The 24,316-nt window shown below is 46.3% G+C and overlaps 1 protein-coding gene across 1 annotated transcript in view; it reads left to right on the top strand.

Annotated features, from left to right (window-relative positions):
• The window catches only part of GPC2 (glypican 2), a 53,086-nt gene that overhangs the window by 4,752 nt on the left and 24,018 nt on the right, over window positions 1-24,316 (top strand). The window contains exons 2-6 of the mRNA XM_040346751.1: window positions 8,084-8,251; window positions 15,471-15,629; window positions 17,851-18,164; window positions 19,892-19,972; window positions 23,085-23,250. Coding sequence (XP_040202685.1) covers window positions 8,101-8,251; window positions 15,471-15,629; window positions 17,851-18,164; window positions 19,892-19,972; window positions 23,085-23,250 — 871 coding nt within the window. The 5' untranslated portion in view covers window positions 8,084-8,100. The remainder of the gene's footprint in view (window positions 1-8,083; window positions 8,252-15,470; window positions 15,630-17,850; window positions 18,165-19,891; window positions 19,973-23,084; window positions 23,251-24,316) is intronic.

Below are 24,316 nucleotides of genomic sequence, written 5' to 3'. Positions count from 1 at the left end.
AGTAAATAGATACCCAACATGTCACCTTAAAAAATTGTACACACTCGTGGAATGGCGCCAAACTTCGCTACTTAAAAATCCCCATAGGCGACGTTTTAAATATTTTTACTGGTTATATGTTTTTAGTTACAGAGGAAGTCTAGGGCCAAAATGATTGCTCTCGCTCCAACGTTTGCAGCGATACCTCACATGTGTGGCTTGAACACCGTTTTCATATGTGGGCGGGACTTACGTGTGCATTCGCTTCTGCATGCGAGGACAGGGGCGCTTTAAAAAATATATATATTTTATTGTTCACTTTACTTTATTTTAGTTTGACACATTTTCCTGCAAAAAATAAAATTAAAATTTGTTATCACTTTTATTCCTATTACAGGGAATGTAAATATCCCTTGTATTAGGAATATGGCATGACAGGTCCTCTTTACAGTGAGATATGGGGGTCAATAAGACCCCATGGGGGTTATTTATGAAAGGAAAATCCACTTTGCACTACAAGTGCAAATTACAAGTGCAAAGTGCACTTGAAATTGCACTGAACGTGCACTTGGAAGTGCAGTTGCTAAAGATCCAAGGGGGACATGCAAGGAAAATAAAAAACAGCATTTTAGCTTGCACATGATTGGATAATGAAATCAGCAGAGCTTCCCCTTGTTTCAGATCTAACCCTCAGATTTACAGCAACTGCACTTCCAAGTGCACTTTCAGTGCAATTTTAAGTGCACTTTGCCCTTGAGGTTTGCATTTGTAGTGCAAAGTGGGTTTGCCTTTTGTAAATAACCCCCATATCTCACTTCTAGGCTGGCAAGCAGAGTATTGCGGGGTATTGCAGAGTATTGCGGGCATTGCAGGGTATTGCAGAGTATTGCGGGGTATTGCAGAGTATTGCGGGGCATTGCAGGGTATTGCAGGGTATTGCAGAGTATTGCGGGGTATTGCAGAGTATTGCGGGGCATTGCAGGGTATTGCAGGGTATTGCAGAGTATTGCGGGGCATTGCAGAGTATTGCGGGGTATTGCAGAGTATTGCGGGGTATTGCAGAGTATTGCAGGGTATTGCGGGGCATTGCAGGGTATTGCGGGTATTGTGGGGTATTTCAGAGCATTGTGGGGTATTGCAGAGGATTGTGGGGTATTTCAGAGTAGTGTGGGGTATTGCAGAGTAGTGTGGGGTATTGCAGAGTATTGCGGGGTATTGCAGAGTATTGCGGGGCATTGCAGGGTATTGCAGAGTATTGCGGGGTATTGCAGAGTATTGCGGAGTATTGCGGGGCATTGCAGGGTATTGCAGAGTATTGCGGGACATTGCAGAGTATTGCGGGGTATTGCAGAGTATTGCGGGGTATTGCAGAGTATTGCAGGGTATTGCGGGGTATTGCGGGTATTGTGGGGTATTTCAGAGCATTGTGGGGTATTGCAGAGGATTGTGGGGTATTGCAGAGTAGTGTGGGGTATTGCAGAGTAGTGTGGGGTATTGCAGAGTAGTGTGGGGTATTGCAGAGTATTGTGGGGTATTGCAGAGTAGTGTGGGATATTGCAGAGTAGTGTGGGGTATTGCAGAGTAGTGTGGGGTATTGCAGAGTAGTGTGGGGTATTGCAGAGTAGTGTGGGGTATTGCAGAGTATTGCACAGTATGGGTATGGAGCAGAGTATTGTTAGTATGGGGCAGGGATGGATGGCTGGATCTGTGACTGCATTTGTCACAGATCCAGCCCACAGCACTCGTGCCGCATCCGCTCTCTCCCCTCTCCTCTCACACTGTACCGTCCAGGACAGAGAGGGGAGGGAGGAACCGGCGTCATCACATGACGCCGGTTTGTTTACAAGTGATCGCTCCGTCATTGGACGGAGCGATTACGTGGTAAACCGCCGCTATCAGCGGCGATTTACCATGATGCGCCAGGCCCGGAGGACCCGGCGGTCACGGACATTCCCGAGTGGGCACCCTAGGGGGCGCGTGGGAGCGTGATTCTGGGAGGACGTCCTCCCAGAGTTAAGGAACCGCCTTGTTAGACGTCTTTCGTCTATAAGGCGGTGATTAAGTGGTTAATACAGGATTTATGTAGTTTCAACAGAGTTTTACAATATAAAGAGAGACAACAGATTTACAATACAATTCAATACGAGTTAGGAGGGCCCTGCTTGTAAAAACGTATAATCTAATACAAGGGTCTCTAAACTGCGGCCCGAGGGTCAGATGTGGCTCTTGGCTAGCCTTTATCTGGCCCTTGGGGCTCTATTCCTCCCACTGATATGGGGCTCTATTCCTCCCACTGACACCAACAAGGGGGCACTAATTCTTCCACTGACACCAACAAGGGGGCACTAATTCTTCCACTGACACCAACAAGGGGGCACTAATTCTTCCACTGACACCAACAAGGGGGCACTAATTCTTCCACTGACACCAACAAGGGGGCACTAATTCTTCCACTGACACCAACAAGGGGGCACTAATTCTTCCACTGATACCAATGATGGGATACTATTACTCTTACTAATAGGGGCACTACTATTCCCCCTCTTACCGAGTACAAACTTTTAAGCCATATTTCTTCTCACTGATGTCTGGCCCGGGACATTTTCTGCCCTCGCTGGGCACAATCCGGCCCTCCTAAAGCCTGAAGGACAATAAACTGGCCCTTTGTTTAAAATGTTTGTAGACCCGTGTTCTAATATGATGGAATTGTCACTTGCCTGTATATTCAGTTGTGGTCATAAGTTTACATACCCTGGCAGAATTTATGATTTCTTGGACATTTTTCAGAGAATATGAATGATAACACAAAATCTTTTCTTTCACTCATGGTTAGTGTTTGGCTGAATCCATTTATTATCAATCAACTGTGTTTACTCTTTTTATATCATAATGGCAACATAAACTATCCAAGTGACCCTGATCAAAAATGTACATACCCCAGTTCTTAATATTTTTTATTTCCCCCTTTAACATCAATGACAGCTTGAAGTCTTTTGTGGTATTTGTGGATGAGGCTCTTTATCTTCTCAGATGGTAAAGCTGCCCATTCCTCTTGGCAAAAAGCCTCCAGTTCCTGTAAATTATTGGGCTGTCTTCCATGAACGGCACGTTTGAGATCTCCCCAGAGGGGCTCAATGATATTGAGGTCAGGAGACTGAGATGGACGCTCCAGAACCTTCACTTTATTCTGCTGTAGCCAATGACAGGTGGACTCTGCCTTGTGTTTTGGATCATTGTCATGTTGGAATGTCCAAGTACGTCCCATGCACAGCTTCCTGGCTGATGAATACAAATGTTCCTCCAGTATTTTTTAATAACATACTGCATTCATCTTGCCATCAATTTTGACCAAATGTGCCTTTGTAGCTCACACATCCCCAAAATATCAGCGATCCACCTCCGTGTTTCACAGTAGGAATGGTGTACCTTTCATCATAGGCCTTGTTATCTCCTCTCCAAATGTAGGGGCAGATCCACAAAGATCTGCCCCGGCGCAGCGTAACGCCGCCGTAACTTACTTGTGTCATCTTCGAATCCTTAAAGATTTTGCGCCGTAAGTTACGGCGGCGTAGTCTATCTCTGGCGGCGGAATTCAAATCGGCGATTAGGGGGCGTGTTTCATTTAAATGAAGCGCGTCCCCGCGCCGAATGAACTGCGCATGCGCCGTCCCTAAATTTCCCGCCGTGCATTGCGCTAAATGACGTCGATAGGACGTAATTTTTTTTAACATAGACGTGAATTACGTCCATCCCGATTCACGGACGACTTACGCAAAAAAACAAAAAAAATTCAAATTAAACGCGGGAACGACGGCCATACTTAACATGGCAAGTCTAACTATACGTCGCAAAACACCAGCTTTAACTATACGCCGCAAAACACCAGCTTTAACTATACGCCGGAAAAAGCCGACTAGAGACGACGAAAAGGAATGCGCAGGCCGCTCGTACGTTCGTGGATCGTCGGAAATAGCTAATTTGCATACCCGATGCGAAAAACGACGCAAATTGCCGTCGTATCTTGTTTTGAGGATTCAAACTAAAGATACGACGCAGGAAATTTGAAAGTACGCCGGCGTATCAGTAGATACAACGGCGTACTCGCTCTGTGGATCTGCCCCTTAGTGTTTATGGTTGTGGCCAAAAAGCTACATTTTGGTCTCATCACTCCAAGTGGCTTTGTGCCAGAAGGTTTGAGGCTTGTCTCTGTGCTGTTTGGCATATTGTAAGCGGGATACTTTGTGGCATTTGCTTGGTAATGGATTTCTTCTGGCGACTCGGCCATGCAGCCCATCTTTCTTCAAGTGCCTCCTTATTGTGCATCTTGAAACATCCACACCACATGTTTTCAGAGAGTCCTGTATGTCACCTGAAGTTATTTGTGGGTTTTTCTTTGCATCCCGAACAATTTTCCTGGCAGTTGTGGCTGAAATTTTAGTTGGTCTACCTGACCGTGGTTTGGTTTCAACAGAACCCCTCATTTTCCACTTCTTGATTAGAGTTTGAACACTTGAGCATTCTCAATTCCTTGGATATCTTTTTATATCCCTTTCCTGTTTTATACAGTTCAACTACCTTTTCCCATAGACCCTTTGACAATGTTTTTGCTTTCCCCTTGACTCAGAATCCAGAAACGTCAGTGCAGCACTGGATGAAAGATGCAAGGGTCTGTTAGGAGTCCAGAAACTCATTGACCTTTTATACACACACACTAATTACAAGCAAACAGATCACAGGTAAGGATGGTTCCCTTTAAGGCCCCTTTCACACTGAGGAGTTTTTCAGGAGTTTTAGCGCTAAAAATAGCACCTAAATACTGCCTGAAAAACTCCTGCACTGCATTCTCAATGTGAAAGCTCGAGGGCTTTCACACTGAGGCGATGCGCTGGCGGGAGAAAAAAAAAATCTCCTGCAAGCAGAATCTTTAGAGCGGTGAGAGGAGCGGTGTGTTTACCGCTCCTTCACCGCTCCTTCCAATTGAAAACAGTGGGAAACCGCGGTAATATCGCCATCAATGCGCCTCTGCAGAGGCGCATTGCAGGCGGTGTTAACCCTTTTTCGGCCGCTAGCGGGGGTCAATACCGGACCGATACCGGCTGATCACCGCCGCAATTCAGATGGTATAGTGCCTCTTTTTTTAGCAGCGCTATACCGCCACTGCACGTCCTGCCCCAGTGTGAAAGGGGCCTAATGGCCATTCAAACCTCTTTGTGTCAACTTGTGTGCATCAGGCCAAAATCACCAGGGTATGTAAACTTTTGATCAGGGTCATTTGGGTATTTTCTGTAGCCATTATGATTTAAAAAGATTAAACACAGCCAAACACTAACCATGAGTGAAATAAATGTTTTTGTGTTATCATTCATATTCTCTAAAAAATGTCCAAGAAATCATAAATTCTGCCAGGGTATGTAAACTTATGAGCACAACTGTATATTCTGTACATATTTTTTACTAACCTTTGTCTCTACTACAGTATACTTAACCACTTAAGGACCAAGCCTGTTTTTCAGATTTGGCGTTTACAAGATTAAAAAATTTTTTTTTGCTAGAAAATTACTTAAAACCCCCAAACATTATATATATATTTTTTCTAACACCCTAGGGAATAAAATGGCGGTCATTGCAATACTTTTTGTCACACCGTATTTGCGCAGCGGTCTTACAAGCGCACTTTTTTTGGAAAAAAATCACTTTTTTGTATTAAAAAATAAGACAACAGTAAAGTTAGCCCAATTTTTTTATATATTGTGAAATATAATGTTACGGCGAGTAAAATGATACCCAACATGTCACGCTTCAAAATTGTGCCAGCTCGTGGAATGGCGTCAAAACCTTTACCCTTAAAAATCTCCATAGACGACGTTTAAAAAATTCTATAAGTTGCATCTTTTGAGCTACAGAGGAGGTCTGGGGCTAGAATTATTGCTCTCGCTCTAATGATCGCGGTGATACCTCACTTGTGTGGTTTGAACACCGTTTTCATATGCGGCGCTACTCACGTATGCGTTCTCTTCTGCTCGCGAGCTCGTCGGGACGGGGTGCTTAAAAACATATTTTTTTTGTTTTTTCTTATTTATTTTTATTTTTTTTATTAATTTTTACACACAAAAAAAAAATTATCACTTTTATTCCTATTACAAGGAATGTAAACATCCCTTGTAATAGAAACAAGCATGACAGGTCCTCTTAAATATGAGATCTGGGGTCAAAAAGACCTCAGATCTCATATTTAGACTAAAATGCAAAATAAATAAAAAATAAAAATATATTTGTCATTTGAAAAAATGACAACCAGAAAATATTGCTTTTAAGAAGCATGGGCGGAAGTGACGTTTTGACATGCTAGGGCCAGGAAAACAATCACATTAATATAGATGAGGATCCCACTTGGAGGTGACTTCCATTAAAGTTTATGGGCACAAGTCGGATAGAAGTTGCGTTGAAGTAGTACAGAAACTTTTTCTAAAGTCGAAGCTAATTTTGTAGTGCTAATTTTTTAGACAGCTCTCATTGACTAACATGGGATTTCACATGTCACGTGACTTGGGGTCTCACACCCAACGTGATTGGATGATGGCAGTCCGCAGAGCTTCTGTTCATTTACTACAGTTTCCCCCCGAAAATAAGACCTACCTCGAAAATAAGACCTAGTGTTATTTTCCAGGAGGGCGGCAATATAAGCCCTTTCCCGAAAATAAGCCCTAGATTAAAATGCTTGCAAAATCCTATAATACACTCTATTTCAGTAGTATATAATGTACAATGTGTGTGTTTCTGTAATATAATTGCGGGGAAGAGAGCTCCGGCGAGTCACAGAAGTGCAGAGTGGCTCTATAACGAAGGTATTTGGCACATTATATTACAGGAACACACACATTTTACATTCTATACTACTGTAATAGAGTGGATTATAGAATTTTACAAGAATTTTAACTCAGTTCACACTGGGGATTCCTGACAGGCAGGGAGAGAATGGGGGAGAGAAGACAGCACATTACATGGTAAGACCTACCCCGAAAATAAGCCCTACTGTGTCTTTTGTTGCCAAAATTAATATAAGACCCGGCTTATTTTTGGGGAAACGCGGTAAGCTCTGGAGCAACTGCACTTGTAGAGTCTATTTGTCTTTACTAAATCAGCCCCATAGGCCCAGATTCTCAATCTATGCGACTGATTCTTGGAATCAGTTATGCATAGATATTCATTAGATCCGACAGGCGTAAGTCTCTTACGCCGTCGGATCTAAACTGCAAATTTTTTTTGCCCGCTAGGTGGCGCTTCCGTCGATTTCCACGTTGAGTATGCAAATTAGCTAGATACGCGAATTCACGAACGTACGTGCGGCCGACGCAGTAAAGTTACGACGTTTACGTTAGGCTTTTCCCGGCGTAAAGTTGCCCCTGGATCTATGAGGCGCAGCCAATGTTAAGTATGGCCGTCGTTCCCGCGTCGGAAATTTAAAAATGTACGTAGTTTGCGTAAGTCGTCCGTGAATGGGGCTGGACATCATTTACGTTCACGTCGAAACCAATGACGTCCTTGCGACGTCATTTGGAGCAATGCACACTGGGATATTTAGGGACGGCGCATGCGCAGTTTGTTAGGCGCGGGGATGCGCTTCATTTAAATGAAACACGCCCCCTACCCGCCGAATTTGAATTCCGCTGGGTGATTTACGCTACGCCGCCGCAACTTTACAGGCAAGTGCTTTGTGAATAAATCACTTGCCTAAAAAACTTGCGGCGGCGTAACGTAAATGAGATACGTTACGCTCGCACAATTTTGCGCCCATCTACGTGAATCTGGGCCATAGTGTCTACATGCTCCAGCAAAGGAAAGCTGGCCCTGACTATGGTCAAGCAAGTATTCACACATCAGCACAAATCTTTGGGGAAGCTAAAATTCTTAGTAGTGTGTCATTATATTTTTTTTGAGGGTTGAAGCCCACACTTGCAGAGACAGTCCTTGGTGAGCAATAATTTGTTATCCTAGCCACGGTGCTAACCACTGAGCTACCATGCCGGTAATAGGCTTTTTGTGCACTGCTGCTCCCTATCTTCCTGCATTGATCCTTCTGTGTGTTCTTCTCTTGTATCTCCAGATCTCCGTGTCCTGGCCATGATGTGTGGCCCCTGGTTTGTTCTCCTCCTAATGGCCGTACCAGGAAGCAGTTCTGCTGTCAGTGAAATCCGTAACTGTGGGGATGCTGCTCGGGAGCTGAAGGAGAGAGGTCTGGGAGGCATCCCTGGTGTCAAAACACCAATATCTGGTACGTCTCCATGGTGTATGTTATCCTTTGCAGGCCTGTTTGGTGCATCTGCATGGCGGACACTTGACCAGTGTAGATAATTATTATTATTATTATCATTATCATTATGATTATAAACGCAGTCTTACCCATGGGCCTCGATGCGTATGACTATAATGAGCAGGGAGATTCTGATCTTCTTAATCTAGCTCCCTTACTGGCCAGGATGCAGTGACCTATAAGCCCCCATAACACTTCTGGAAGAGCAAGGTCTTCAAACTATTCCTGAAGCTTAGCAAATTGGTGGTGTTTTTTAGGACCTTTTACCATACCAGGCCTCCAGCCTTGACACACCAGCTTGGAGACAACCCACACCCGCAGTGCAACCATTACCGTATTCCAGCTAACCTTAGTAACTGCAATACACCAGAGGGGCAGATACCACCGATGAGCCCCCCACACTTCCATCTCAACCGTATTTTCTTCCACTGTTAAAAGACTAACCTCCGCCACACGATCAGCTGCCATGACGTACTTTTCTTATATTGCACCTGCAAAGACATAAAGCAAACCAACCAAACAGAACAAAGGGTGGGGAAACTACCTGCTTGTCACCTGTCCCTTCTCTGCTGTCCAGGAGACCCCACCTAACCCTTAACTAACTACCACAAACCCCTCCTCATCCTGTTGCCCCAACCAATCCACCTCTCCTCCATTCTCCACCTACAATCCTTAACCCCATAGTTGCTTCCCCTTCTCACACTGTCATGCCAGTATTCTGATGAGAAATTCCCCCTGTCGAATAATGCCTGCCCGGTACTGCGCATGCGCAGTGCTTGCGCAGTACGGAGCTGCTGAAAGCCTCCAAACATCGGAATATACGATCAGCTGTAGACGGCGCCTGCGCACAATAGCCGACATTGTCTGCAAGGGGTGGATTTCTTCATGATGGATGCGTGTGAGGGGCGGATGCCTACAGAAGGGGCCTATTTTGTAATGATGGCCAGTGCTGTTAAGATGGTTTAGCGAGCTAACACAAGCAATAGCACTTGCCATCATTACAAAATATGCCCCCTTCTGTAGGCATCCGCCCCTCACACGCACCCATTATGAAGAAATCTGCCACTTGCAGACTTGCATGATCATCGGGAGCGTGTCGCACAATGTCGGCTATTGTTCACAGGCGCCCTCTACAGCTGATCGTAAATTCCGATTTTCGGCAGCTCCATGCTGCGCAAGCCCTGTGCATGCTCAGTACCGAGCGGGCATTTCTCGACAGGACACCGACCCTGCACTATCTTTCATTTTATTCTCTCTCTCTCCGGGCCCAACTTTAGGGTGAGACTCTCCAGCCTAAACCTTTTCCTCTAGTTTTGGGTAAATTGGGGAAGATTTAATACCCCTGTTGGATTTTAATGCTACATGTGTGAATGAGGTGCTGGATTAAACTTCTCAAAGAGTTGAATAAAGTGAATCAAATTCTCTGGTTTGGCTGCTCTCTGCACACACAGGGTACCCCTAGGTGGGGGATCCATAAGCCTCGTACGCACGGCCGGTTTTCCCGATGGAAAAACTGCGAGGAGAGCTTTTAGTCGGGAATCCCGGCCGTGTGTATACTCCTCACAGTTTTTCTGATGGGAACCAGCTCTCTTTTTTGCCCGGCGTTTTTTGGCAGTTTTCCTATGGGAAAAACTGCGATGGAGCAAACACACGGCCAGGATTGCCGACCAAAGCTCCATCGCAGTTTTCCTGTCGGAAAACCTTTCGTGTGTAGGGGGAAAAACTGACCGAGCAGGTTCTCGGCTTTTTTAAATCTGTGTACAAAAAGTTCAATGGGAGTGCCAACACAAAGAGTTGAAGTCCAATGTTTTTTTTTTCCAATAATGGTGTGTATTCACGACAAGACAATATAAAACAGCCAACACATTTCAGGGGTACAAAAATGTTTGCTTTCTCAAGATCTCCACCTTGTTGTGGCGTTCTTCTCTTACTATTGATTCATAAGTCCACCAACCACCACCATTCTGGTGCCCTTTTAGGTTTTCCAATCGGTTAAGCTCAAGACTAGGGTTGTCCCGATACCACTTTTTTGAGACCGAGTACAAATACCGATACTTTTTTTCAAGTACTCGCCGATACTGAATACCGATACTTTTTTTTTAATGTCATGTGACAGTGGTGGTATTTTTTTTATATTTTTTTTACAATTTTTTTTTTACTATTTTTTTTTTTTTTTAACAGTGATTTTTTTGTTGTTGTTTTTTTGGGGGGGGGGGAGTGAATTGTCAGTGTGTTTGTTTTTTATTATTTTATTTACATTTTTTTTTTTTTTTATATTTATTGCAATTTTTTTTTTTTATCAGCCCTGTTGGGGGTCTTTGGAGAGATATCAGGGGTCTTAAAAGACCTCTGACATCTCCCCTTTAAGACAGAGAAAGGGACTAAGGACACAGATTCCCCCGTCCCTTTCTCTGCAGCCTCTGCTGAAATGAATGAAGGGAAGCTCCTCTCCATTCATTAACTGAAGCATCGTAAACACAGGTTACGATGCTCAGTTATGTGAATGGACAGAGTCAGTGATCACTGTCTCTGTCCATTCGGAAAAGGTAGGAGCCGGATTTAGCGGCTCCTACCTCCGCTCTCCATCCTTCCATCCATTGAGGGGGGAGAGAAGAGCGGCACGGACGGGGGGGAGAGAAGAGCGGCACGGACGGGGGGGGGGAGAGAAGAGCGGCACGGACGGGGGGGGGGAGAGAAGAGCGGCACGGACGGGGGGGGGAGAGAAGAGCGGCACGGACGGGGGGAGAGAAGAGCGGCACGGACGGGGGGGGGAGAGAAGAGCGGCACGGGGGGGGGGGGAGAGAAGAGCGGCACGGACTGGGGGGGAGAGAAGAGCGGCACGGACGGGGGGGGAGAGAAGAGCGGCACGGACGGGGGGGGAGAGAAGAGCGGCACGGATGGGGGGAGAGAAGAGCGGCACGGACGGGGGGAGAGAAGAGCGGCACGGACGGGGGGAGAGAAGAGCGGCACGGACAGGGGGGGGGGAGAGAAGAGCGGCGCGGACGGGGGGGGGGGGGGGGGGGGATTGCGGCACTGACAGGGGGAGAGAAGAGCGGCACGGAGCACTGGGAGGGGGGGATTGCATAGAGCACGGGGGAGAAGACTTGCAACTCCCCTGCCTGCCCAGGTATCGGCTGAGGCATCGGAACAAGTACTGGGGGAAATGCTCGGTGTCGGTACCGATACCGATACTAGTATCGGTATCGGGACATCCCTACTCAAGACTGATGCTTATTTGCTCCTGAGCACTTTCCATGTTTCATTATCAGATAGTAATTGCATTTCATTCCTGGGGGTGGGCTTTTATTTGTAAAGCTGGCCATACACTGTTTGAAAATCAGCTAGTTCAGCAGGAACCAGACAAATTTTGATCAGTGTGTGTCAATTTCTGCTCAACAGAAGTCAATGAAATGATCATAGGTGTGCGCAGCCTATTGCATTAGGGTGTGCACCCCAAAGCTCAAACACACACTTCTTATCACTCAGAATGTCCATTCAGAAAGGCAAGAGGCTGATAAATACATATTTATCAGCCTCTTCCCTCACTCAACCTAAAACATCCCCACAGCAACATCCGGCAGGAGAGGAGGGAAGCCGGTAGTGTGGCAGAGGGAAGGAGGGGGGAGCCGGGGCAGTAGGGGAAATCTGTGCTGCACAGGGTGATTAGGGTGTGCCTGGGCACACCCGGCACACCCTGTGCGCTCGCCTATGGAAATGATGATGGAGGGACAGTGAGGTCAGAGGGAAGTGCTGTAAAACATTTCTCCATCAATGGCTGCATCTGTTGGTCAGTGCATTCTGATGGCAGTGGGTCCCGCTGTCAAAGTACAATGTCCCAGCATTGAGGGGGGGAGGTGGTTTCTCTATCTACCTTGTTTTAGTGTATGGAGCCCACTGCCTGAACAAAAGAAAACCAACCATCTATGGACAGCTTTAGTTTCATTAAGCGTCATTTGGATTTGTTTCATCATTTAATTTTTTACATTTAGATTTGAATTACTGTCTGTATTCCCAGTGGAGAAATTCCCACTTCTTCCTGTCCCACTGACTCAACAGGAAGTAAGGAAATTTCCCTAACAGGGATATAAACGGCAACAAAAACCTGGTGAAGGTAATTTATTGTTTGGTAGAGCTAAAGTCCTACGCTTAAGCTGACCATTAATGATGAATTTAATGAAAAAAATTGACCCAATTCCCCCATTCACACACTCAATGTGGATGCAGGAATCCTCCCTGCTTTGTCATTGTATTCTGACAGTGGGGAGACGCCCCCGCTGTCAGAATACACAGATCAGTGATGCAGCCTGCAGTGCTGATCAAGCAAGAACCTAATGATAAGCGTATATTGATTGGTTTGCACAAAAGTTATCTACAAAATAGGAGATATATTTATGGCATTCTTTTTATTATTATTATTATTATTATAATTTTTTTCACAAGTAATGTCAGCGATCAGTGATTTTTAGAGGGACTGCGACATTGCAGCGGACAGACCGGACACTTTTGACACTTTTTTTGTGACCAGCGACATTTATACAGTGATCAGAGCTAAAAATAGCCACTGATAACTGTATAAATGACACTGGCAGTGAAGTGGTTAACACTAGGGGGGCAATCAAGGGGTTAACTGTGTTACCTAGGGAGTGTTTCTAACTGGGGGGATAGGGCTGCCTGGAGGAGACCGATCCCTGTTCCTAATCAGTAGGAACAGCAAATCAGCTCATTTGGCCATACTTCCCCTGTGGGTCACAGCAGAGCACTTAGTTCTGCACTCCTGTGACCCAGATTCAGCAGACAGCGGGCTAAAGTCTGCTGTTGGCTGACTTCACAGAGCCAGTCCAGGCCCTCCAGGGATTCTGACAAAAATGTCGGGATCTGCCCAGATGCCACAGCCTGGTGTTCCAGCGAGTGCTGCAGGGGCAGAGCACTGTTCTGTACTCATAGCGGAGAACTGAGTGATGAGCGGTCTTTGATCGCTCAGTTCTCGGTGTAAAGTCAGTGTGGGGACAGCTGCAGCATGGGATTAATGCTACAGCCAATTAAGTGAGAATGCAGGTTTGTTTTTTTAATTTCCACCCTTTGCTTTTAACAGTCCACCTCTCTCCCCATGTGTCTTATACTTTCCTTTAACTTGCTCCCCCTCCAAACTTTAAGGCCCAGATTCTCGCATCTGGGCGTAAAACTGCGGCGGCGTAACGTATGTCATTTACGTTACGCCGCCGCAAGTTTTACAGACAAGTGCTTTATTCACAAAGAACTTGCCTGTAAAGTTGCGGTGGCGTAGCGTAAATCCCCCGGCGCAAGCCCGCCTAATTCAAATGATCCAGGTAGGGGGCGTGGATCATTTAAATTAGGCGCGTTCCCGCACCGAACGTACTGCGCATGCGCCGTCCCTAAAATTTCCCGACGTGCATTGCGCTAAATGACGTCGCAAGGACGTCATTGGTTTCGACGTTAACGTAAATGGCGTCCAGCGCCATTCACGGACGACTTACGCAAACGACGTAAATTTTTTAATTTCGACGCGGGAACGACGGCCATACTTAACATTGACTGCGCCTCATCTACCCAGGGGCAACTTTACGCGTCGCAAATCTAACGTAAACGGCGTAACTTCACTGCGTCGACCGCGCGTACGTTCGGGAATTTGCGTATTTTGCTAATTTGCATACTCGATCGGGAAAACTACACCTAGCGGCGAAAAAAAAAATTGCATTTAAGATCCGACAGCGTAAGAGCCTTACGCCTGTCGGATCTAATGGTTATCTATGCGTAACTGATTCTAAGAATATGGCGCACAGATACGACGGCCCAGATTAGGACTTACGACAACGCACATGGCGTTGCGCCGTCGTAAGCCCTTTCAGAATCTGGGCCTAAATTCATTAAATTACAAGCTGGTCAGAGCTTGCACTGGACCTGCCCACAGGTGGCAGCCCTGGCTCTGCATTGTGGTAGGAAGGTGAGAAAGTCACATGTTCCTCATACTCAGAAGTACCAAACAGAATACAAATAAAAGCAGCAAGAGGCGAGGTGGTTGGACTAATAAATGAACGTATTACTTTGCCCAGTCAGAGCTTTGCGTCATTTTCTTGTTCCTATCTACACTGGGCCATATTCTCAAAGAATTTACGCCGGCGTATCAGCAGATACGCCGACGTAAGTCCGATTCTAAGGCCGTCCTATGTTTAAGTGTATTCTCAAACTGAGATACACTTAAACATGCCTAAGATACGACGGCCTGCGTCGTTGTATCTTAGGCTGCAATATCTACGCTGACCGCTTGGTGGCGTTTCCTTTGCGGTCAGCGTAGAATATGCAAATGACTAGTCACGCCGATTCTCTAACGTACGCTTGCCCGTCGTAGTGATTTTACGTCGTTTCCGTAAGCGATACGCGGCGTAAAGATAAACATGCCCCCTAGGTGGCGTACTCAATGTTAAGTATGGCCGTCGTTCCCGCGTCGAAATTTGAAAATTTAACGTCGTTTGCGTAAGTCGTCCGTGAATGGCGATGGACGCCATTTACGTTACCGTCAAAACAAATGACGTCCGTGAGACGTCATTTAGCGCAATGCACGTCGGGTAATTTACCCGACGGAGCATGCGCATTACGATCGGCGCGGGAGCGCGCCTAATTTAAATGATCCAAGCCCCCTACCAGGATTATTTGAATTAGGAGTGCTTGCGCGGGTGGACTTTACGCTACGCCGCCGCAAGTTTACAGGTAAGTGGTTTGGGAATCAGGCACTTGCCAGTTAAACTTGCGGCGGAGTAACGTAAAGGACATACCGTACGTTACGCTGCCGGAGATCTCTAAGAATATGGCCCACTGTCATTTTTTTTTTTTTCTCCATTTTCAACCACGACAGCTGGTGAGTGATTCACCCTTGCAGTGCCCACCCATATTTATTTGTGTGGAGTTGACTTTTAACTGGTATTGATCTACACTAAGACAGATGGGCCTGATTTACATAGACAGCTGCAAGGAGGGCCAAACTAAGGATGGAACAGTTACCCATTGTAACCAACCCCTTTTCCAATTGAATGAATCCAATTGGATGCTATGGCTTACATCTCTCATTTTGTGATTGTTTATTCATCCAAATATGGTCAATGTGGTTGGGAATTTTATTGTGTTGCCATGTTAGTTAATATATTGGGATTTTTTGTTGTTGTAGGAGAGCACCTGAGAATATGCCCCCAGGAGTACACATGTTGCCCAAGTGAGACGGAGCTAAGACTGAGCGAGGAGAGCGTGAGGGATCTGGCCCGTATCGTGAATGAAAGCGTCAGTTACCCAATGGGGGTATTAACTGGGGCGAGAAGAAGATTCCAGGGTGAGTTTGTACCTTAATATTGGTTGTTTTGTTCAGAAGCATTACCTAAAAAAAATAAAAAACTTGTGAAACTGCTAGTACATTAACCACTTCAGCCCCGGACCATTTTGCTGGTCAATGACCGGGCCACTTTTTGCGATTCGGCACTGCGTCGCTTTAACTGACAATTGCGCGGTCGTGTGCGACGTGGCTCCCAAACAAAATTGGCGTCCTTTTTTTCTCACAAATAGAGCTTTCTTTTGGTGGTATTTGATCACCTCTGCGGTTTTTATTTTTTGCTCTATAAACAAAAAAAGAGCGACAATTTTGAAAAAAAAATAATATTTTTTACCTTTTGCTATAATAAATATCCACCAAAAATATATAAAAAAACTTTTTTTTTCCTCAGTTTAGGCCAATACGTATTCTTCTACATATTTTTCGTAAAAAAAAAAATCGCAATAAGCGTTTATTGATTGGTTTGCGCAAAAATTATAGCGTCTACAAAATAGGGGATAGTTTTATGGCATTTTTATAAATATTTTTTACTAGTAATTGCAGCGATCTGCAATTTTTATCGGTACTGCGACCTTATGGCGGACACTTCGGACACTTTTGACACATTTTTGGGACCATTGGCATTTTTATAGTGATCAGTGCTATAAAAATGCATTGATTACTGTAAAAATGTCACTGGCAGGGAAGGGGTTAAAACTAGGGGGCGAGGAAGGGGTTAATGATGTTCCCTGTGTGTGTGTGTGTGTTCTAACTGAAGGGGGGGTGGGACTGACTTGGGGAAATGACAGATCGCTGTTCATACATTGTATGAACATGCGATCAGTCATTTCTCCCCCTGACAGGACTGGGAGCTGTGTGTTTACACACACAGCTCCCGGTTCTCGCTCTGTAACGAGCGATCGCGGGTGCCCGACGGTGATTTCGCATTTCAGCCACTAGGGGCGCGCGCTATATTATTACGTTATATTACGTGATTTTTCCCAGCCGACCTGCCGCCGTAAAACTAGTGGTTAAAGGATCAGTAAAGACATTTTTTTTTTTAAATAACAAACATGTTATACTTACCTTCACTGTGCAGCTCGTTTTGCACAGTGTCCCCGAACTGCTTCTTCTGGGGTCCCTCGGCGGCTGTCTCGGCTTCTCCAGGCAAGCACTCCACACCTTAATGCAAGCTCGTCTGGTGTGGAGTCCTTGCGGGCGCTCTCCCGCGATACAGCCAGCGGCTATTGCCGCTCACTGTATCATTCGGCCCCAGCGCGCTACGTCATTGGATGTGATTGACAGCAGCGCGAGCCTATGGCAATCAACGGCCAGGGTGAGCGACGAGGAAAATGACGTGGATGAGTGCGGGACTTTCGAGGGCTCAGGGAAGTAAAACGGGGGGCTCGGGAAGGGGGGGGGCGGTATTGTCAGAAGTTTTTTCACCTTTTACCTTTACAACCCCTTTAAGGTTTTAATTAAAAAAAATATATAATGTTTGTGGGTTCTTATTAGAGGGAAGGAGATGGCAGTAAAAACATAGGGGAAGCTCCATTGGCATTGCTGGTTGTCTTATCATGCCAACGGCCACCACAAGATGGCACCAGATCACAGAAGGAAGCACAGGCCTGCAGAAGGCAGGATGGACATCAATTGCCGGGGCGGTCCGACGTGATCGCGCGACGGGGGAAGTGGGGGCGCACGGAGACACAGGATGGGGTATCCTGTGTCTCCGTGCGCCCCCACCTATCCCCGCCGTGCGGGCCGGTAATTGAGGCCGCAGCTTTGCGGCCTTCTGCAGGCCTATGCTTCCTTCCCCAGGCGCCAGGTCGCTAATTCTAGTCGCAATTGCGACCTCGCGCCCGGATTTCGTCGAACCCTGCCATAAAATGTCCATCCACAAATAGCAGCCTCCACAAGGGGATTAGAAGAAAAATCCAGCAGGAGCTACAGAGTATAAAAGAGAAGAGAGGAGTATAGCAAGTGTAGCAATATGTTGCTAAATGTTGTATCTTCATTATATGTAACCATATTGCTACACTTAGAGGCGTCTGTTTTCTCTTTTATACTCAGTTGTGACATAATGCTACTCGTATATCAAGACATCGCTTTGTATATCAAGTCAAAATTTATTAAAAGATTTTGTTTGTCCTGCAAAACACTCTCAAACCAAGGTTTTCCATGAATTCCATGTGATCCATGCCTGCACAAGAAACATGACATATGTTCTTCTTATGTGTTGCAGAGTTCTTCCCCGCACTCCTTGACTCTTCCGAGCATTCCCTCTCCACCATGTTCGTACTTTCCTATGGACACCTGTACTCCAAGAACGCCGTTCTCTTCAGTACTCTCTTCTCGGAGCTGCGTGCTTTCTACATGGGGGGAGGAGCCCCCAGATTGGCCGAGGCTCTCTCCGAATTCTGGGCTGGACTGCTGGAGCGCATGCTCCGTCTCCTGCTTCCTCATTACCAGCTGAATGCCGACTACATGGAGTGTGCTATGCGCCATGCTGAGGAGCTGAGCCCTTTTGGGGAAACTCCAAGAAGACTTCGAATACAGGTCTGATCGCTTCCTAACTGCACAGAAATTCCATTTCTAAATGACATAATACTGACACAGGCTTATTAGTTGGATGCATTCGTTGTGTTTGAGTCAGAATGCCCCTTGCAGCTAGAGTTAGAGCTGTGGCACAATTAAGCAGATAAATGGTTAATGCGTCTCATCTCAAACAGGTTTCTAGAGGTTCCTTGAGCAATGAGCAACCTAATCCTTTGCCTATCAGATACAGCAAGTTACCACTGACATGAATGATGTTTATAGTTGTAAGCAAAGGGGGCAGTCTTCCCACAGTCCGCCAATGTAAGGGACATTCTTCCCACTGTCCACAAATGTAAGGAACATTCCTCTCACTGATCACCAATGTAAGGGACATTCTTCTCATTGATCACCAATGTAAGGAGCATTCTTCCCACTGACCACCAATGTAAGGGACATTCTTCCCACTGATCACCAATGTAAGGAACATTCTTCTCACCGATCACCAATGTAAGGGACATTCTTCCCACTGATCACCAATGTAAGGAACATTCTTCTCACTGATCACCAATGTAAGGAGCATTCTTCTCACCGATCACCAATGTAAGGAACATTCTTCCCACTGATCACCAATGTAAGGGACATTCTTCCCACTGATCACCAATGTAAGGAACATTCTTCTCACCGATCACCAATGTAAGGGACATTCTTCCCACTGATCACCAATGTAAGGAACATTCTTCCCACTGATCACCAATGTAAGGAGCATTCTTCTCACTGATCACCAATGTAAGGAACATTCTTCTCACTGATCACCAATGTAAGGAGCATTCTTCCCACTGATCACCAATGTAAGGAACATTCTTCTCACTGATCACCAATGTAAGGGGCATTCTTCCCACTGATCACCAATGTAAGGAACATTCTTCACACTGATCCCCAATGTAAGGAACATTCTTCCCACTGATCACCAATGTAAGGGACATTCTTCTCACTGATCCCCAATGTAAGGAACATTCTTCTCACTGATCACCAATGTAAGGAACATTCTTCCCACTGATCACCAATGTAAGGAACATTCTTCCCACTGATCACCAATGTAAGGAACATTCTTCCCACTGATCACCAATGTAAGGAACATTCTTCCCACTGATCACCAATGTAAGGGACATTCTTCCCACTGATAACCAATGTAAGGAGCATTCTTCCCACTGATCACCAATGTAAGGAACATTCTTCCCACTGATCACCGAAGTAAGGAGCATTCTTCCCACTGAAGTTTGCTGTAGATATGGGTTTTTATGTGCCAACCATAACAATGGAATATAAAGACACCCTACAATAGGATGAAAAACTATATACTTTCTTTTTTGTTTTATTAGTATAAAGCAGGCGTCTCCAAACTTTCCAAACAAAGGGCCAAGTTTGTTGTGCTTCAGATATTGGGGGTGGGGGGGGGCAGAGTGTGGGCAGTGGGAGTAGAAAATGTTCTGGCATCAGTGGAAGTAAACAACAGTGCCTCATCTTTGTGAGTGTGAGTGTGAGAAATAGTGACTAATTGTTGGTGTCAGTAGCAGGAATAGTGTCCCATCATCAGCGTCAGTGGACGTAATAGTGCTAGTGCCTCATTGTTGGTGTCAATGGGAGGAATAGTGCCCCCTGTGTATCGTCGTCTTATACAAAAACTATGTTTTGCTGGAGATTTTGTGTGTCAGGGTTTATGACTCTGTGTTTTTTTTTTTTTTCTTCAGATAACACGGGCATTGGGAGCTGCCAGAACACTGGTGCAAGGCTTTGCAACGGGAAGTGACATTGTCAACAGAGCTGCTAAGGTACAGCAGTACAATCCGTAACGTAATGTAATGACACTGACAGCAGGGGTGACAAAGATGAAGGGGTACAGTAGTCTATGCCCCCCACCTCCCCACCCATAGATAGGAACATATACAAGAAATCTATTAGATGATATTTAACAAAAATTGGAGAGTGCAAAATCTGGTGCAGCTCTGCATAGAAACCAATCAGCTTCCAGAGTTTTATTGTCAAAGCTTCATTGAACAAGATGAAGTTAGAAGCTGATTAGCTACCATGCACTGCTTCACCAGATTCTGAGAGCTCCAGTTATATTAAATCTCCCCCCATGAGTCTATCCATGCACAGACAGAAGGGGCTATGAGTCTGTCCTCCTCCTGCAGGGTGATACAGACAGAAGGGGGCTATGAGTCTGTCCTCCTCCTGCAGGGTGATACAGACAGAAGGGAGCTATGAGTCTGTCCTCCTCCTGCAGGGTGATACAGACAGAAGGGAGCTATGAGTCTGTCCTCCTCCTGCAGGGTGATACAGACAGAAGGGAGCTATGAGTCTGTCCTCCTCCTGCAGGGTGATAAAGACAGAAGGGGGCTATGAGTATGTTCTCCTCCTGCAGGGTGATACAGACAGAAGGGAGCTATGAGTCTGTCCTCCTCCTGCAGGGTGATACAGACAGAAGGGAGCTATGAGTCTGTCCTCCTCCTGCAGGGTGATACAGACAGAAGGGAGCTATGAGTCTGTCCTCCTCCTGCAGGGTGATAAAGACAGAAGGGGGCTATGAGTATGTTCTCCTCCTGCAGGGTGATACAGACAGAAGGGAGCTATGAGTCTGTCCTCCTCCTGCAGGGTGATACAGACAGAAGGGAGTTATGAGTCTGTCCTCTCCTCCTGCAGGGGGATACAGACAGAAGGGAGCTATGAGTCTGTCCTCCTCCTGCAGGGTGATACAGACAGAAGGGAGTTATGAGTCTGTCCTCCTCCTGCAGGGGGATACAGACAGAAGGGAGCTATGAGTCTGTCCTCCTGCAGGGTGATACAGACAGAAGGGGCTATGAGTCTGTCCTCCTCCTGCAGGGTGATACAGGCAGAAGGGGGCTATGAGTCTGTCCTCCTCCTGCAGGGTGATACAGACAGAAGGGAGTTATGAGTCTGTCCTCCTCCTGCAGGGGGATACAGACAGAAGGGGCTATGAGTCTGTCCTCCTCCTGCAGGGTGATAGAGACAGAAGGGAGCTATGAGTCTGTCCTCCTGCAGGGTGATACAGACAGAAGGGGCTATGAGTCTGTCCTCCTCCTGCAGGGTGATACAGGCAGAAGGGGGCTATGAGTCTGTCCTCCTCCTGCAGGGTGATACAGACAGAAGGGAGTTATGAGTCTGTCCTCCTCCTGCAGGGGGATACAGACAGAAGGGGCTATGAGTCTGTCCTCCTCCTGCAGGGTGATACAGACAGAAGGGAGCTATGAGTCTGTCCTCCTGCGGGGTGATACAGACAGAAGGGAGCTATGAGTCTGTCCTCCTGCAGGGTGATACAGACAGAAGGGGCTATGAGTCTGTCCTCCTGCAGGGTGATACAGGCAGAAGGGGGCTATGAGTCTGTCCTCCTCCTGCAGGGGGATACAGACAGAAGGGGCTATGAGTCTGTCCTCCTCCTGCAGGGTGATACAGACAGAAGGGAGTTATGAGTCTGTCCTCCTCCTGCAGGGGGATACAGACAGAAGGGGCTATGAGTCTGTCCTCCTCCTGCAGGGTGATACAGACAGAAGGGAGTTATGAGTCTGTCCTCCTCCTGCAGGGGGATACAGACAGAAGGGGCTATGAGTCTGTCCTCCTCCTGCAGGGTGATACAGACAGAAGGAGCTATGAGTCTGTAATTGCTAGCTGCACTGTGATGTAAAGGGGCCAGTGCAGTCCCCTTTACATCACAGTGCCCCTTTACAATATAGTGCGGAGGACCAACTGAATATCCCGCCACCAGTCACCCCCCGCGAGCGCCTGCCCCACCGGTCCCTGGAAAAATTAGTTAGCCAAGATCAATGCTTTACGGTCAACACTGAGGACAAGGGGGCACTCTTTACGTCTAGAGGAAAAGAAATTTCACCTCCAAATACGGAAAGGTTTCTTCACAGACTCCCTCTAGAGGTGGTTCTGGCCAGCTCAGTAAAGTGCTTTAAGAAAGTCCTTGATTCTTTCCTAAATGTACATAATATAACTGAGTATTGGCATTTATAGGTAAAGTTGATCCAGGGAATATCCGATTGCCTCATGGGGGATCAGGAAGGATTTTTTTCCCCTGCTGGAGCAAATTGGATCATGCTTTGCTGGGTTTTTTTTTTGCCTTCCTCTGGATCAACTGTGGGTATAGAATTGGGTATATGTGATTGTACGATATTATTATTATTATTTTATTTCTTATGGTTGAACTTGATGGACTTATGTCTTTTTTCAACCTGACTAACTATGTAACTATATAATGCTATTACCCTAATCAATCTTCCCACTGCAGATTGCAGAGGGCTGCACATTATATACAAAAAGGCCACACCCTCTGGTGACAGGTTGGGCGCCAAGATTTTACAGGGGCGTTAGAATAGGATTTAGAAGGGGGTGGGAGCAGGTTTAAGCATAGTTCGCCAATAGCCTGGAATTCCACTTTAAGGAAAAGACTGAAGCAAAAAATTTAGCAATTGTAAAAATGTCTCTTACCCTTTTCCCATAGGCTGATGACACATAGATGATTCTGACACTAGTGGCAAATTGCCAACGGCAAGATCATTAAAAAAGCTGTGCTTGCTCTGTAGCCACAGGCAGTAAGATGTCTCTCTGTCACTGGCTTGAATACTGCTGAATCTCTATCACTAACAATGGGAGCGACATCTCACTGATTCAGCTAAATTCCATGGGGCCAAACGGGCATCCTCTTGGCAATCCTGGCGCTGTTGATTTTGGCAAATTCTCATTGGCAGAATCACTAGCGGCAATTGGCCGCGTGTCATCAGTCTTCATCGGAAAGGGACATCTGCCATCTAGTTGCTACCACACAGATTTTTTATTACTGACACTCCATATATGGTACACTTTTGTAATAAATCGTTGGTCTTCTTGCTGCAATTACAACTGTTACTTCTCTGTGCTTAGGCTGTGCCACCTCCTGACTGTCTGCGGGCTGCCATGCGCATGTGGTATTGCCCACTCTGCCGAGGTTATACATCCCTCCTGCCCTGCCACGGACTCTGCCTCAACGTCATGAAAGGCTGCCTTGCACACCAGGCAGACATGGATGCAGACTGGAATAGTTTGATAGGTTTGTGCCCTTGATAACTTTCTATTCCAATGGCAAAAGTTTTCTTTTATTTTAGTTGCTTTAACATGCATCTTTAGGTAGGAAGTAGACTCAGTCCTCCATCACTGTGAAGTGAGCCACTGATCTGGATAAAGCATGCAAGATGAGGCTTTTCAGGCTTCACTGACTGTGTGATTGCTCCAGGTTGGTGATATACTAAGTAGGGTTGCCACCTGTCCAGGATTCACCCAGACAGTCCGGGTTTTGAATCATGTGTCTGGGTTTCAGTCGGCCTGAAACCCGGACACATTATGCAGACCGGGTTGTGGCTCCCCAAGTAACTGAGATAGCATTTGTGAGCTGTGGACGGCATCACGGGGGGGGGGGGGGGGGGGGGGGGGGGGGGCAATGATGTCAGCAAGAGCAATTTTCACACACCCACTATTTGCAGCAGTGTGCCTAGCACGTCACATTCCTACTCTCCTTGGGGCACCCAAAGGTGTCCCAGGTCTTTTATTATCCTATTGTGTATACTACAGAAAAAAAGTGCCCTCTGCTGCTAAGGTGTTCGGGTTTGGCTTGCAGAAAAGGTGGCAACCCTAATACTAAGTAGTGAATTCAGAACAACAACATCAGCCCTAGAAAACATATCTGGAAAAACCGGAGAACTAGTTGAAAAACAGGAGAACTAGTCAAAAAACTAGTCACCCAGTATTGTCTGTAGCCTCCTGCAGCAGATCTATTCCCCAGTAATGACTTACCGTGCCTTGTTCTGCATTGTGTCTGTGTGTGGGAGGCAACCATCTTGGTAGAGACAGAGGGCCAGATTCACAAAAGAGATACGACGGCGTATCTCCTGATACACCGTTGTATCTCTAAAATATGATTGTCGTATCTATGCGACATAGAATCAGGTTACGCATAGATAGCCCTAAGATCCGACAGGTGTAAGTGACTTACACCGTCGGATCTTAGGCTGCAATTCTAGGCCGGCCGCTAGCTGGCGATTCCATTGCGGTCGGCGTAGAATATGCAAATGACTAGTTACGGCGATTCACAAACGTCCGCTTTGCCCGTCGCTCAAAAT

This window comes from Rana temporaria, chromosome 3, assembly GCF_905171775.1.
Source record: "Rana temporaria chromosome 3, aRanTem1.1, whole genome shotgun sequence".
Lineage (NCBI taxonomy): Eukaryota > Metazoa > Chordata > Amphibia > Anura > Ranidae > Rana > Rana temporaria.
Note: the sequence above shows the minus strand (reverse complement) of the source record. Positions and strands in the feature narration are given on the sequence as shown.